The following is a 13,124-nucleotide window of genomic DNA, read 5'->3' on the forward strand; positions in this document are numbered from 1 at the left end:
GAAATCTCTCTGACCCAGTAATAATGACCCTTACCTTCGACCACAAGTCTTATAGGCTGTGAAATCTCTCTGACCCAGTAATAATGACCCTTACCTTCGACCACAAGTCTTATAAGCTGTGAAATCTCTCCGACCCAGTAATAATGACCCTTACCTTCGACCACGAGTCTTATAGGCTGTGAAATCTCTCCGACCCAGTAATAACGACTCTTACCTTCGACCACAAGTCTCATAAGCTGTGAAATCTCTCCCACCAAGTAATAATGACCCTTACCTTCGACCACAAGTCTTATAAGCTGTGAAATCTCTCCGACCCAGTAATAATGACCCTTACCTTCGACCACAAGTCTTACAAGCTGTGAAATCTCTCCGACCCAGTAATAACGACTCTTACCTTCGACCACAAGTCTCATAAGTTGTGAAATCTCTCCCACCAAGTAATAACGACTCTTACCTTCGACCACAAGTCTCATAAGCTGTGAAATCTCTCCCACCCAGTAATAATGACCCTTACCTTCGACCACAAGTCTTACAAGCTGTGAAATCTCTCCGACCCAGTAATAACGACTCTTACCTTCGACCACAAGTCTCATAAGTTGTGAAATCTCTCCCACCAAGTAATAACGACTCTTACCTTCGACCACAAGTCTCATAAGCTGTGAAATCTCTCCCACCCAGTAATAATGACCCTTACCTTCGACCACAAGTCTTACAAGCTGTGAAATCTCTCCGACCCAGTAATAACGACTCTTACCTTCGACCACAAGTCTCATAAGCTGTGAAATCTCTCCCACCAAGTAATAATGACCCTTACCTTCGACCACAAGTCTTATAAGCTGTCAAATCTCTCCGACCCAGTAATAATGACCCTTACCTTCGACCACAAGTCTTACAAGCTGTGAAATCTCTCCGACCCAGTAATAACGACTCTTACCTTTGACCACAAGTCTCATAAGTTGTGAAATCTCTCCCACCAAGTAATAACGACTCTTACCTTCGACCACAAGTCTCATAAGCTGTGAAATCTCTCCCACCCAGTAATAATGACCCTTACCTTCGACCACAAGTCTTACAAGCTGTGAAATCTCTCCGACCCAGTAATAACGACTCTTACCTTCGACCACAAGTCTCATAAGCTGTGAAATCTCTCCGTAATAATGACCCTTACCTTCGACCACAAGTCTTATAAGCTGTGAAATCTCTCCGACCCAGTAATAATGACCCTTACCTTCGACCACAAGTCTTACAAGCTGTGAAATCTCTCCGACCCAGTAATAACGACTCTTACCTTCGACCACAAGTCTCATAAGCTGTGAAATCTCTCCCACCAAGTAATAATGACCCTTACCTTCGACCACAAGTGTTATAGGCTGTGAAATCTCTCTGACCCAGTAATAATGACCCTTACCTTCGACCACAAGTCTTATAAGCTGTGAAATCTCTCCAACCCAGTAATAATGACCCTTACCTTTGACCACGAGTCTTATAAGCTGTGAAATCTCTCCGACCCAGTAATAACGACTCTTACCTTCGACCACAAGTCTCATAAGCTGTGAAATCTCTCCCACCAAGTAATAATGACCCTTACCTTCGACCACAAGTCTTACAAGCTGTGAAATCTCTCCGACCCAGTAATAATGACCCTTACCTTCGACCACAAGTCTTATAAGCTGTGAAATCTCTCCAACCCAGTAATAATGACCCTTACCTTCGACCACGAGTCTTATAAGCTGTGAAATCTCTCCGACCGAGTTTTCGAATGTACACATGTACGTCCCCCCGTCGCTGCGCCGCAGGTTCTTGATGGTGACGTGTGTGCCATCTACGGTCTGTCTGAACGTGTTGTGTAGCGGCCGCCCCTCCTTGAACCACATCAGCGTGGGCGTCGGAGAACCCTTCCCCTTACAGAACATCCTAGCTGTCTCGCCACGCCGGTGCTGAAGTAACGCGTTCGAGCTAGAGATGATGTACGGCCGAGCTGAAAAATACAGAGGTGAAAATAATTAAACCTAAATTTGTTCCAATTTGTTCCCTGTGCCACCATCACTACCATTAAAAAATGAATAGCGATATATCTCCTTTTCATTTCACAAAGGTATGTCAAACATAATGAAAACAATAAGAAGCGAGTAATAACAACTCTTACCTTTAACCACGAGTTTCAAGTTTGTTTGTTTTGTTTAACTACACCACTAGAGCACATTGATTGATTAATCATCAGCTGTTGGATGTCAAACATTTAGCAATTCTGGTACATAGTCATCAAAGGAAACCCGCTACATCTTTCCTAATGCAGTACATAATGTGTGGTGTACGTCTGACGTAAATGTTACCAGTGCTTTGTGTTACTGGGCCCAGAGGTTGAAATCAGTGCAGGGTATTCCCCAAAATAGAACTGCGATTTTCAGCAAAAATGAGGGTTGATGATAAAAAAAAAAAAACTAATTAAATCTCTTAAATGGTATGCGACTCCCCATTTTCTTGTAGGTAGATTGGATGTAAGGTGCCTCACTTATTATTGGTATATATCCTGGGTGTGTTTATACGCTGCTTATATCAGTTTTGTTAGTAAATGTTAACATTATCAGCAATAGGAATTGATTTCATACACTGGTTCTGATCCTGAACTTTATTTACTTGCCTATATCCTGTTTAAGGTTCATTACATCACTTCATTTCATTTCAAATTATTTTCGTGCTTATATCCTATTAAGGTTCAAGCACGCTATCCTGGGCACACACCTCAGCTATCTGGGCTGTCTATCCAGGACAATGAGTTAGTTGTTAGTTGGTTAGTGGTTAGTGAGAGAGAAGAGGGTGTAGTGGTCTTACACCTACCCAATGAGTCATTAAGACTCGCTCTGGGCTGGAGCCGGTACTGGGCTGCGAACCCAGTACTTACCAGCCTTATGTCCGATAGCTTGACCACAACACCACTGAGGCTGGTGATGTCACATCCATCGCAATCCCAGTGTCTGGCCATCCCCAGTGGCTTGGTTTTGGATAGAAGGTACAATTGGAACTTATATTTCATTTCATTTCAAATTATTTTCGTGCTTATATCCAATTAAGGTTCAAGCATGCTGTCATGGGTACATACCTCAGCTATCTGGACTGTCTGTCCAGGACAGTTGGTTAGTGGTTAGTGAGAGAGAAGAGGGTGTAGTGGTCTACAGCTACCCACTGAGCCCTTAAGAACTCGCTCTGGGTTGGAGCCGGTACTGGGCTGTGAACCCAGTACCTACCAGCCTGTAGTCCGATGGCTTAACTACGACACCATCTAGGCTGGTCATATCACATCCATTCCAAGCCCAGTGTCTGGCCATCCCCAGTGGCTTGGCTTCGGACAGAAGGTACAATTGGAACCTATAAGATTCTGAATGCAATAGCAGGGAGGTAACTCTATTAGGTCTCACTAACTGAAATCATCAAGGGCTGCCTGGAGGTTGGACTATACCAATTCAAATCCCATAGGCGACCATGTTAACGTTTGTGTTTAAAAACACTATATGCAATATATCAACCAAACTGTGACCCATAAATATCAGTACTACAACCCCTACCTCAAAGTATTAACTGCAGAAAATGGTACCTTTCATGGCTCATTTTCGGTATAACCAGATGTTTCTGCAACACCCCTAGTTTCGCACAAAATTTGAGTACTTTTTTTTACAGGTACCCCATACATGTTCCAAGCACAAGGCTACTTGACACGGTGGTACTACATCAAATAAAATTGCATACATTTTTAGCCCAGATGAAACTAATTTTTTTTACAACCAACACACTCACATTTATAACCAATCACAGGACTTGTGGTGTTAACTTCTCTATCAAAAGTTTGGTGCACCTCGAACTTCGACCCAGCCGGAAATTAATTGGTATAGTGCAACCTGGAGTGGGAGCTAAGCAGATAAGTGTGACACTGATCAGCTTTATGGACTGCAATGAATCTCAGACTGGACGTTCCATCAGTGTTGGGTAACAAATTGGTGTCTGTGAAATATTACAGCATACAGCTGCAGATGATTCCTTTGTCAATCGCGTCTTGGGGCTGGTGCACATCAATGAACTATCACTGGTGCTCCGCGGCTCAAGGAGGCCGCCAACATCGATAAGACACAGAACGGTGCTACTCTCCTGCATGGAGAGAGGCCCAATAATCAATTCCATTTTCAGTTTTATATCTCGACAGGACATTAATTCTCACCTAGGTAGAGAGGCAAGTGGGTTTTATGAATGATGTCTGTGCGAATAAAACCGTCTGTGGGTGAATATACTACAAGTTCGCATTGCCTAGAAAGCTCGGTGGATTAAGATCATTTGCCCGAGGTGCGAAGGGTTGCTGGATCGATTCTCCGTTAGCCGACCTATTGGGTTTTATTTCATTTCACCTCACTTTGTCCAGCTATTGTTCAGTACGCTGTCCTTGGCACACATCTCAGCTGCACCCAGTAGCTCATTTCATTTCAACTTATTTTCGTCCTTATATCTAATTACGGTTCAAGCACGCTGTCCTGGGCTCACACCTCCGCGATCTGGGCTGTGAGTCTAGGACAGTGGGGGCCAACAGCTGATGTGTATTTTTGTATTAAGGTGTCAAAAATGTACTCCCAGCTCATATTTTCCATCCCAACAAGTACCCTATGACTGGTATATCAAACACCATGGTATGTGCTGTCTTGTCTGTGGGGAAATGTATGTAAAAAAAATCCTTTGCTGCTAATGGCAAAATGTAGCGGGAATCATCTGAAGACTGTGTAAGAATCACCAAATGTTTCTTATCCAATGATTAATAAATCGATGTGCTCTAGTGGTGTCATTAAACAAAAAAATCTTTATTGTTTTCCATTTGAGCTATATATCAGGATTTATAGTTGTTTGAAAGAAAGAAAGAAATGATTATTTAACGACGCACTCAACACATTTTTATTTACGGTTATATGGCGTCAGACATATGGTTAAGGACCACATAGATTTTGAGAGGAAACCCGCTGTCGCCACTACATGAGCAGCAAGGGATCTTTTAATTGCGCTTCCCACAGGCAGGATAGCACAAACCATGGCCTTTGTTGAACCAGTTATGGATCACTGGTCGGTGCAAGTGGTTTACACCTACCCATTGAGCCTTGCGGAGCACTCACTCAGGGTTTGGAGTCGGTATCTGGATTAAAAATCCCATGCCTCGACTGGGATCCGAACCCAGTACCTACCAGCCTGTAGACCAATGGCCTAACCACGACGCCACCGAGGCCGGTTTATAGTTGTTTGTGACATAACTATTAGTAGATCTGTGAAGTTGGAGACTAATGTAGATACCTCTATACCAACAGTAGTCAGATTGACCTTTCACTCGTAAAACAATGGCAATCTCGAGGTGTCAAAAATTACATAAAGGAAATTAAATATAAATTGTTTCTGTTACCTTGACATTTAATGTTGGTATCTGTTAGATACAGGATTTGTCCTTTCCTCAATGAGAAGCCTGCGGAATGTGTTATTTATTGGTCACTGTGATGTTAATTAAAGAGACTGTCCTGGGGTTTCTGGTTTTTGACTAGTAGCCTTTTTAACATTACATATTACCAGTACAGTGAAACTCCCCAAGACCAGACCCTCTCTAAACCGGAAACCTCTCTACACCAGACATTTTCCAAGGTCCCGTGATTTTCGCATCTTTTATCACTAAGGTTTACCTATCTAAACCGGAAACCTCTCTAAACTGAACACACCGGATGCCTTATGCATATTTCAAGTGCTACAGTTTCCTTTTATTTTCATGCTTATATCCAATTAAGGTTTAAGAAGGAAGGAAGGAAATGTTTTATTTAACGACGCACTCAACACATTTTATTTACGGTTATATGGCGTCAGACATATGGTTAAAGACAACATGGAAATCCGCTGTCGCCACTTTATGGGCTACTCTATTCGATTAGTAGCAAGGAATCTTTTATATGCACCATCCCACAGACAGGGTAGTACATACTACAGCCTTTGTTACACCAGTTGTGGAGCACTGGCTGGAACGAGAAATAGCCCAATGGGTCCACCGACGGGGATCGATCCTAGACCGACTGCACATCTTCTTTGGAAGCCCAAAGCTTGGCAGCCAGTGTTGCTCCGTTGGGCCAGTGCTTTATCCTGGCTTCACTGTAGAGGGGGCAGAATTGCAGGATGTGCTCTGGGGACTGTGGTCCTGTTTGACGTGGACATTCATCAGTGTCTGCCAGTTTCAGGCAGTACATATGGGATCTGAGATGGCAGTAACTGGTTCTTGTTTACATCCAATTATGGTTCAAGCATGCTGTCCTGGGCACAAACATTAGCTGTCTAAGCTGTCTGGCTCAGTATTAATACATTTAACGATAATGGCAATAAACTATGAGATAAAGAAAGTATTTTTTTTGTTGAATTCACTTTCAATTATTTTCATGCTTATATCCAATTAAGGTTCAAGCATGCTTTTCTGGACACAAAAACCTCAGCTATCTGTGCTGTCTATTTCAACATTAATACATTTAATGACAATACCAACAACTAAAAAATTAAGAAAATTATTTGAAATTTAATTACATGCTTATACCCAATTAAGGTTCAAGCACGCTATTCTGGACACACACACACACCTCAGTTATATCTAAACCATCTGGCCCCCTTTCTAGGTAGAGCCCTGGGCCCCGTTCCACAAAGCAATCTTAGACCTAAGATCGCCTTAAGTGCATAGCTACCTTATGCACGAAGGTGATCTTAGTGCTAAGATCGCTTCATGGAACAGGGCCGTGGAGCATTTAACGACACTAGCCAGCTCCAGACACATTAATAAAATAACGCGTCCATTAATAAGGACTTTGATCTCACTACGTAATATGCTTAGTCCGGTTTATTGAATTTACGACCGAACACCCGACAACGGCCGAACACTGATCCAATATGGCAGACGTCGGCATCCAATCTGCCGTGACGACGGTGATCACCATTCTGCCTTAATTACACCGTTTCCACGGCGAGCACAAACAAATTACGTGAAGTTGTGACCCTCCCGAGTGTTTGTTATGACCACGTGGGATCGGCTGTGTATTCAAATCCAGGTCGGTATTCAAACACACACAGAAACCAATCGCGACGGTACGGCCTGGCCCATCATCGGCTCCTTCCTAATCTCGTTACTTCCCCTTAGATGATGGTCGTGTGACCAAATTGCACTTTTCTGTGTGTGCATCACAATTGGCTCGGGTTTAGAAATGTCAAATAGTGTTCGAAGAAATAAAGATCTTGAAGACGACGGGAAAAGCAATTTCTGTGTAACAACACCTGCGACGCTGGTTAACAAGCGGCTGGTCGGGCGTCTAACATGGTGGCCATTGTGACACCTGGTGTGATTGAGTGCAGAGTAAAACTGTGCAGGGTTAACTCTGGACGAGCAGAAAGTGTCAACACATTATTCCCCCCTCCCCCCCCCCCATCCATTCCATCCCGTATTGTTAGTTTTAGAATTAGGGTGAGGTTCCCTCTTTATACATGTATCAGTATAATTGGGGGTGGGGGGGGAGAGGTGGTAAAAGGTGGAGATCTTTACTGAAAACACCAGGCAATACTGACATTACTGACACCTCCAGGCAATACTGACACCTCCAGGCAATACTGACATTACTGACACCTCCAGGCAATACTGACATTACTGACACCTCCAGACAATACTGACATTACTGACACCTCCAGGCAATACTGACATTACTGACACCTCCAGGCAATACTGACATTACTGACAACTCCAGGCAAAACTGACATTACTGACACTTCCAGGCAATACTGACATTACTGACACTTCCAGGCAATACTGACATTACTGACACTTCCAGGAATACTGACGTTACTGACACCTCCAGACAATACTGACACCTCCAGGCAACACTGACATTACTGACACCTCCAGGCAATACTGACATTACTGACATCTCCAGGCAACACTGACATTACTGACACCTCCAGGCAACACTGACATTACTGACACCTCCAGGCAATACTGACATTACTGACACCTCCAGGCAATACTGACATTACTGACACTTCCAGGCAATACTGACATTACTGACACCTCCAGGAATACTGACGTTACTGACACCTCCAGGCAATACTGACATTACTGACACCTCCAGGCAACACTGACATTACTGACACCTCCAGGCAATACTGACATTACTGACACCTCCAGGCAATACTGACATTACTGACACCTCCAGGCAATACTGACATTACTGACACCTCCAGGCAATACTGACACCTCCAGGCAAAACTGACATTACTGACACTTCCAGGCAATACTGACATTACTGACACCTCCAGGCAATACTGACATTACTGACACCTCCAGGCAATACTGACACCACGACTGATACTATGGATGGATAGATGGACGGACGGACGGATAGACAGAATGAGGGACAAATGGATGGACAAACGAACAAACGGGATGGATGGATGGATGGATGGATGGATGGATGGATGGATGGATGGATGGATGGATGGAAGGATGGATGGAAGGATGGATGGATGGATGGATGGATGGATGGATGGATGGATGTCTTGCAACAACCCAGCATAAAAAATATATCTGCTATTGGCTGTCAAACTAAGATAAATGTGTAAATGAAATGACAATTAACATTGATATAAAAGTTCAAGCAGACACTACAACCACCATCACTACAACCACCATCACTGCGACCCACCATCACTACGACCATCATGACTAGGACCACCATCACTATGACCACCATCACTAGGACCACCATCACTATGACCACCATCACTACGACCACCATCACTAGGACCACCATCACTAGGACCACCATCACTAGGACCACCATCACTATGACCACCATCACTATGACCACCATCACTACACAACATTGACAGTTGTTTCAACAAATGCATATTCACCATCGTCATTAGTTTAAAAAAAAATCACAATCCTGATGGTGGACATCAATCTTGCAGTGGAATGCCACGTTACATGTATGGCTTACTAAAGCAGCGACTAAGACCTGTGGGATCAGTGCATGGCGAGGAGGAGGAGTGCGAACAAGCCGTCCGGGCTAATGTCCTCCTTTAAAACGCTCAGAACACAAGCCCCCGGTATTTGGCCAACAATTGAAAATTCACAGAGATTTCCATCTGTCACTGGAAACTGTCAAGGAAAGGTTCTTCAGCCAGTCAAAGAATTCTTTGAAGATGAAGACACGTGCACATGCAGAATGATAATTGGGTTTGAATTGGCGTTGGGAAGAGCAGGGCCCAGTTTTGCACATGAACGTAAATCTACATGGCTAAACTACAATTCTTATTACTATTATAGTACAACAAATAGAGTTTGAAGAAGGAAGGAAATGAGTTTATTTAATGATGTGCTGAACACATTTTATTTACGGTTATATGACGTCGGACATATGGTTAAGGGCCACACAGATATTGAGAGAGGAAACCTGCTGTCACCACTTCATGGGCTACTCTTTTCGATTAACAGCAGGGGATATTTTATATGCACCATCCCACAGACAGGGTGGTACATACATGTACCTTTGTTATACCAGTTGTAGAGCACTGGCTGGAACAAGAAATAGCCCAATGGGCCCACCGACGGTAGGATCGATAGCACATCAGGCGAGCGCTGTACCACTGAGCTACATCCTGCCCCCCTTCCCCCTAAAAAAATTTTTAAACAAACTATTCAAGGATTTGCAATATATTATTATGGGTGACATAGGATCATTGAGACACAAGACGAATACATGTCCACTTAGACTGAATTGCAACAGAACCAAAAAAAACCTAAATAATGAAACTAATAAAATTGGGTTCACCGAACTGAAATTGAAAAAAGAAAATCCAAATTACTGCTTTAATTTAAAAACCCGATTAAACTGTAATCTTTAGGGTTCAGTACAGCAATTGGGATGACAGGACTTCTTGAACCGAGGTAGAAATGTATTGCACGATGTCGCAAAGGCAACAAAGGCAAGACTCGGGTCTCCATTTGTCTGCGATGTTCTTCTTAATTGAATCTTAGCTTGGTGTTTAGGTTGTGACAAGACGAATCTCCACACAATCTGACCCCACCACCCCGGAATCAAGTCGTCTGTCAATCACTTACCCAGTGCAGGCACGTCACTTCACAGTGGTTATTTTATTATGTATTACATGGCGGGCTTCATAGTTTTGATGACAGGAGGACATGATGTAAAGAGTTTTTATTTTATTATGTATTACATGTCGGGCTTCATAGTTTGATGGGAGAGGAGGGGCAAGATGTAGAGCTCTGTTCTTATTTCATGTAACTCTGTAACTCTGTCTCTTCTCTCTCTCTCTTTCTCTCACTTTCTCGCTTGCTCTCACTCACCTCTCTCTCTTTTTCCATCTCTCCTCTTCTCTTCTCTCTCTCCTCTCCCTCCCTCCCTCTCACCTTTCCCACTCCCTCCCTACTAACTCCTCCATAACATAATTATCCATCATCAATTAAAAAATTTGTGTCCAATTTTTTGTTATGAACCATATTACACCATCAATTATTTAACACAAGCTCGACTTCACAGTGCTGTCACACAAAAACTCATTCACTCTCTCACTCTCTCTAAATCCCTCCCTCCCTCTCCCCTCTATCCACCCTTTCTCTCTCTCCCTCTCTCTCTCTCCCTGTCTCTCTCCCTCTGTGTGTGTCTCTCTCTCCCTCTCTCTCTCCCTCTCTGTGTGTGTCTCTCTCTCTCTCCCTCTCTGTGTGTGTCTCTCTCTCTCTCTCTCTCTCTCTCTCTCTCTCTCTCTCTCTCTCTCTCTCTCTCTCTCTCTCTCTCTCTCTCTCTCCCTCTCCCTCTCCCTCTCCCTCTCCCTCTCCCTCTCCCTCCCCCCCCCCCCAATGATCTATTATTCAAAGTGTCCGCCCAGCATGCAGCCCCCAACAAGCATGGCTTAATGACTCCACTGGGAGGACGATGCCAGTTACTTAGACATATTGTCAGTGAGGCAGGTGACGAAGGAAGCGCGGCCAAATTAAAAGCTCATCTGGCAGTGAGACAAAAACTCTTACCAGTAATTTAAAACTCGTCGCCACAGCTCGGAAGTATCATTACAGACGAGGAGAGCAAACGCATTGTTGTCAGGTCTCGTGGTTAAGGCGTGCATGTTTGCAGGGTTGTAAGAAACAATAGGTGTAATTACACGGCATATGTGTCGTCCTGTCTGTGGGAAAGTGCATATATAGAATCTCCCTTACTGCTAAAGGAAACAATATATGGATTAAAGTTTGTTTGCTTTCTTTAAAGGCATCACCAGAGAACAGTGATTAATTAATCACCACCTAATGGAAGGCAAACATTTGATAATTCTGACAGTGTCTTCAGAACAGAACAGAACAGAACAGAACAGAACAGAACAGAACAGAGCTTTATTACACTCACGCCGTTGCATGACATATGAGGAGTATGATACATAAACTGTAGTGATGCACTATCTTCAGAAGACATGGCAGCACATACCAGTCTAAATTTGTTACCCATTTTGTTGGATGGATTTTGTGGTCAGGGCGTAGTATACCTAATACCAGTAATCTGCTGCCTAGCCACATAACCTGCATTATTATCTAGGCAGTATTTAAATTGTGAAGATCATGTAGGGCTATCAAATCAAATGCATGTACTGAGTATATCTCACCATGTTAATGTTCTAAACATCAGACCAGGACTCTCGCTCTCCATCACTCTCCTGACATCACTCTCCTGACATTACAGAGTTCAATCAGAGCAATACATGTACTGAGTATATCTCACCATGTTAATGTTCTAAACATCAGACCAGGACTCTCGCTCTCCACCACTCTCCTGACATTACAGAGTTCAATCAGAGCAATACATGTACTGAGTATATCTCATCATGTTAATGTTCTAAACATCAGACCAGGACTCTCGCTCTCCATCACTCTCCTGACATTACAGAGTTCAATCAGAGCAAAACATGATGTATACATGTACTGAGTATATCTCAACACCATGTTACTAAACATCAGAAGATATCTCACCATGTGTTAAAGTTCTAAACATCAGACCAGGACTCTCGCTCTCCATCACTCTCCTGACATTACAGAGTTCAATCAGAGCAATACATGTACTGAGTATATCTCAACACCATGTTAATGTTCTAAACATCAGACCAGGACTCTCACTCTCCATCACTCTCCTGACATTACAGAGTTCAATCAGAGCAATACATGTACTGAGTATATCTCAACACCATGTTAATGTTCTAAACATCAGACCAGGACTCTCACTCTCCATCACTCTCCTGACATTACAGAGTTCAATCAGAGCAATACATGTACTGAGTATATCTCAACACCATGTTAATGTTCTAAACATCAGACCAGGACTCTCGCTCTCCATCACTCTCCTGACATTACAGAGTTCAATCAGAGCAATACATGTACTGAGTATATCTCACCATGTTAATGTTCTAAACATCAGACCAGGACTCTCGCTCTCCATCACTCTCCTGACATTACAGAGTTCAATCAGAGCAATACATGTACTGAGTATATCTCAACACCATGTTAATGTTCTAAACATCAGACCAGGACTCTCGCTCTCCATCACTCTCCTGACATTACAGAGTTCAATCAGAGCAATACATGTACTGAGTATATCTCACCATGTTAATGTTCTAAACATCAGACCAGGACTCTAGCTCTCCATCACTCTCCTGACATTACAGAGTTCAATCAGAGCAATACATGTACCTCAGCTAAACATCCCAGGACTCTAGACATTACAGAGTTCAATCAGAGCAATACATGTACTGAGTATATCTCACCATGTTAATGTTCTAAACATCAGACCAGGACTCTAGCTCTCCATCACTCTCCTGAGAGTATATCTCATCATGTTAATGTTCTAAACATCAGACCAGGACTCTCGCTCTCCATCACTCTCCTGACATTACAGAGTTCAATCAGAGCAATACATGTACTGAGTATATCTCACCATGTTAATGTTCTAAACATCAGACCAGGACTCTCGCTCTCCATCACTCTCCTGACATTACAGAGTTCAATCAGAGCAATACATGTACCTAGCTTCCAT

At 43.1% G+C, this 13,124-nt stretch overlaps 1 protein-coding gene across 1 annotated transcript in view; it reads right to left on the reverse strand.

The window, feature by feature from the left end:
* The window catches only part of LOC121386106, a 170,565-nt gene that overhangs the window by 84,275 nt on the left and 73,166 nt on the right, over positions 1–13,124 (reverse strand). Inside the window, exon 3 of the mRNA XM_041516903.1 lies at positions 1,709–1,978. Within this exon, the coding sequence (XP_041372837.1) occupies positions 1,709–1,978 (270 nt within the window). The remainder of the gene's footprint in view (positions 1–1,708; positions 1,979–13,124) is intronic.

Source organism: Gigantopelta aegis, chromosome 12 (assembly GCF_016097555.1).
Source record: "Gigantopelta aegis isolate Gae_Host chromosome 12, Gae_host_genome, whole genome shotgun sequence".
Classification (NCBI taxonomy): Eukaryota; Metazoa; Mollusca; class Gastropoda; order Neomphalida; family Peltospiridae; genus Gigantopelta; species Gigantopelta aegis.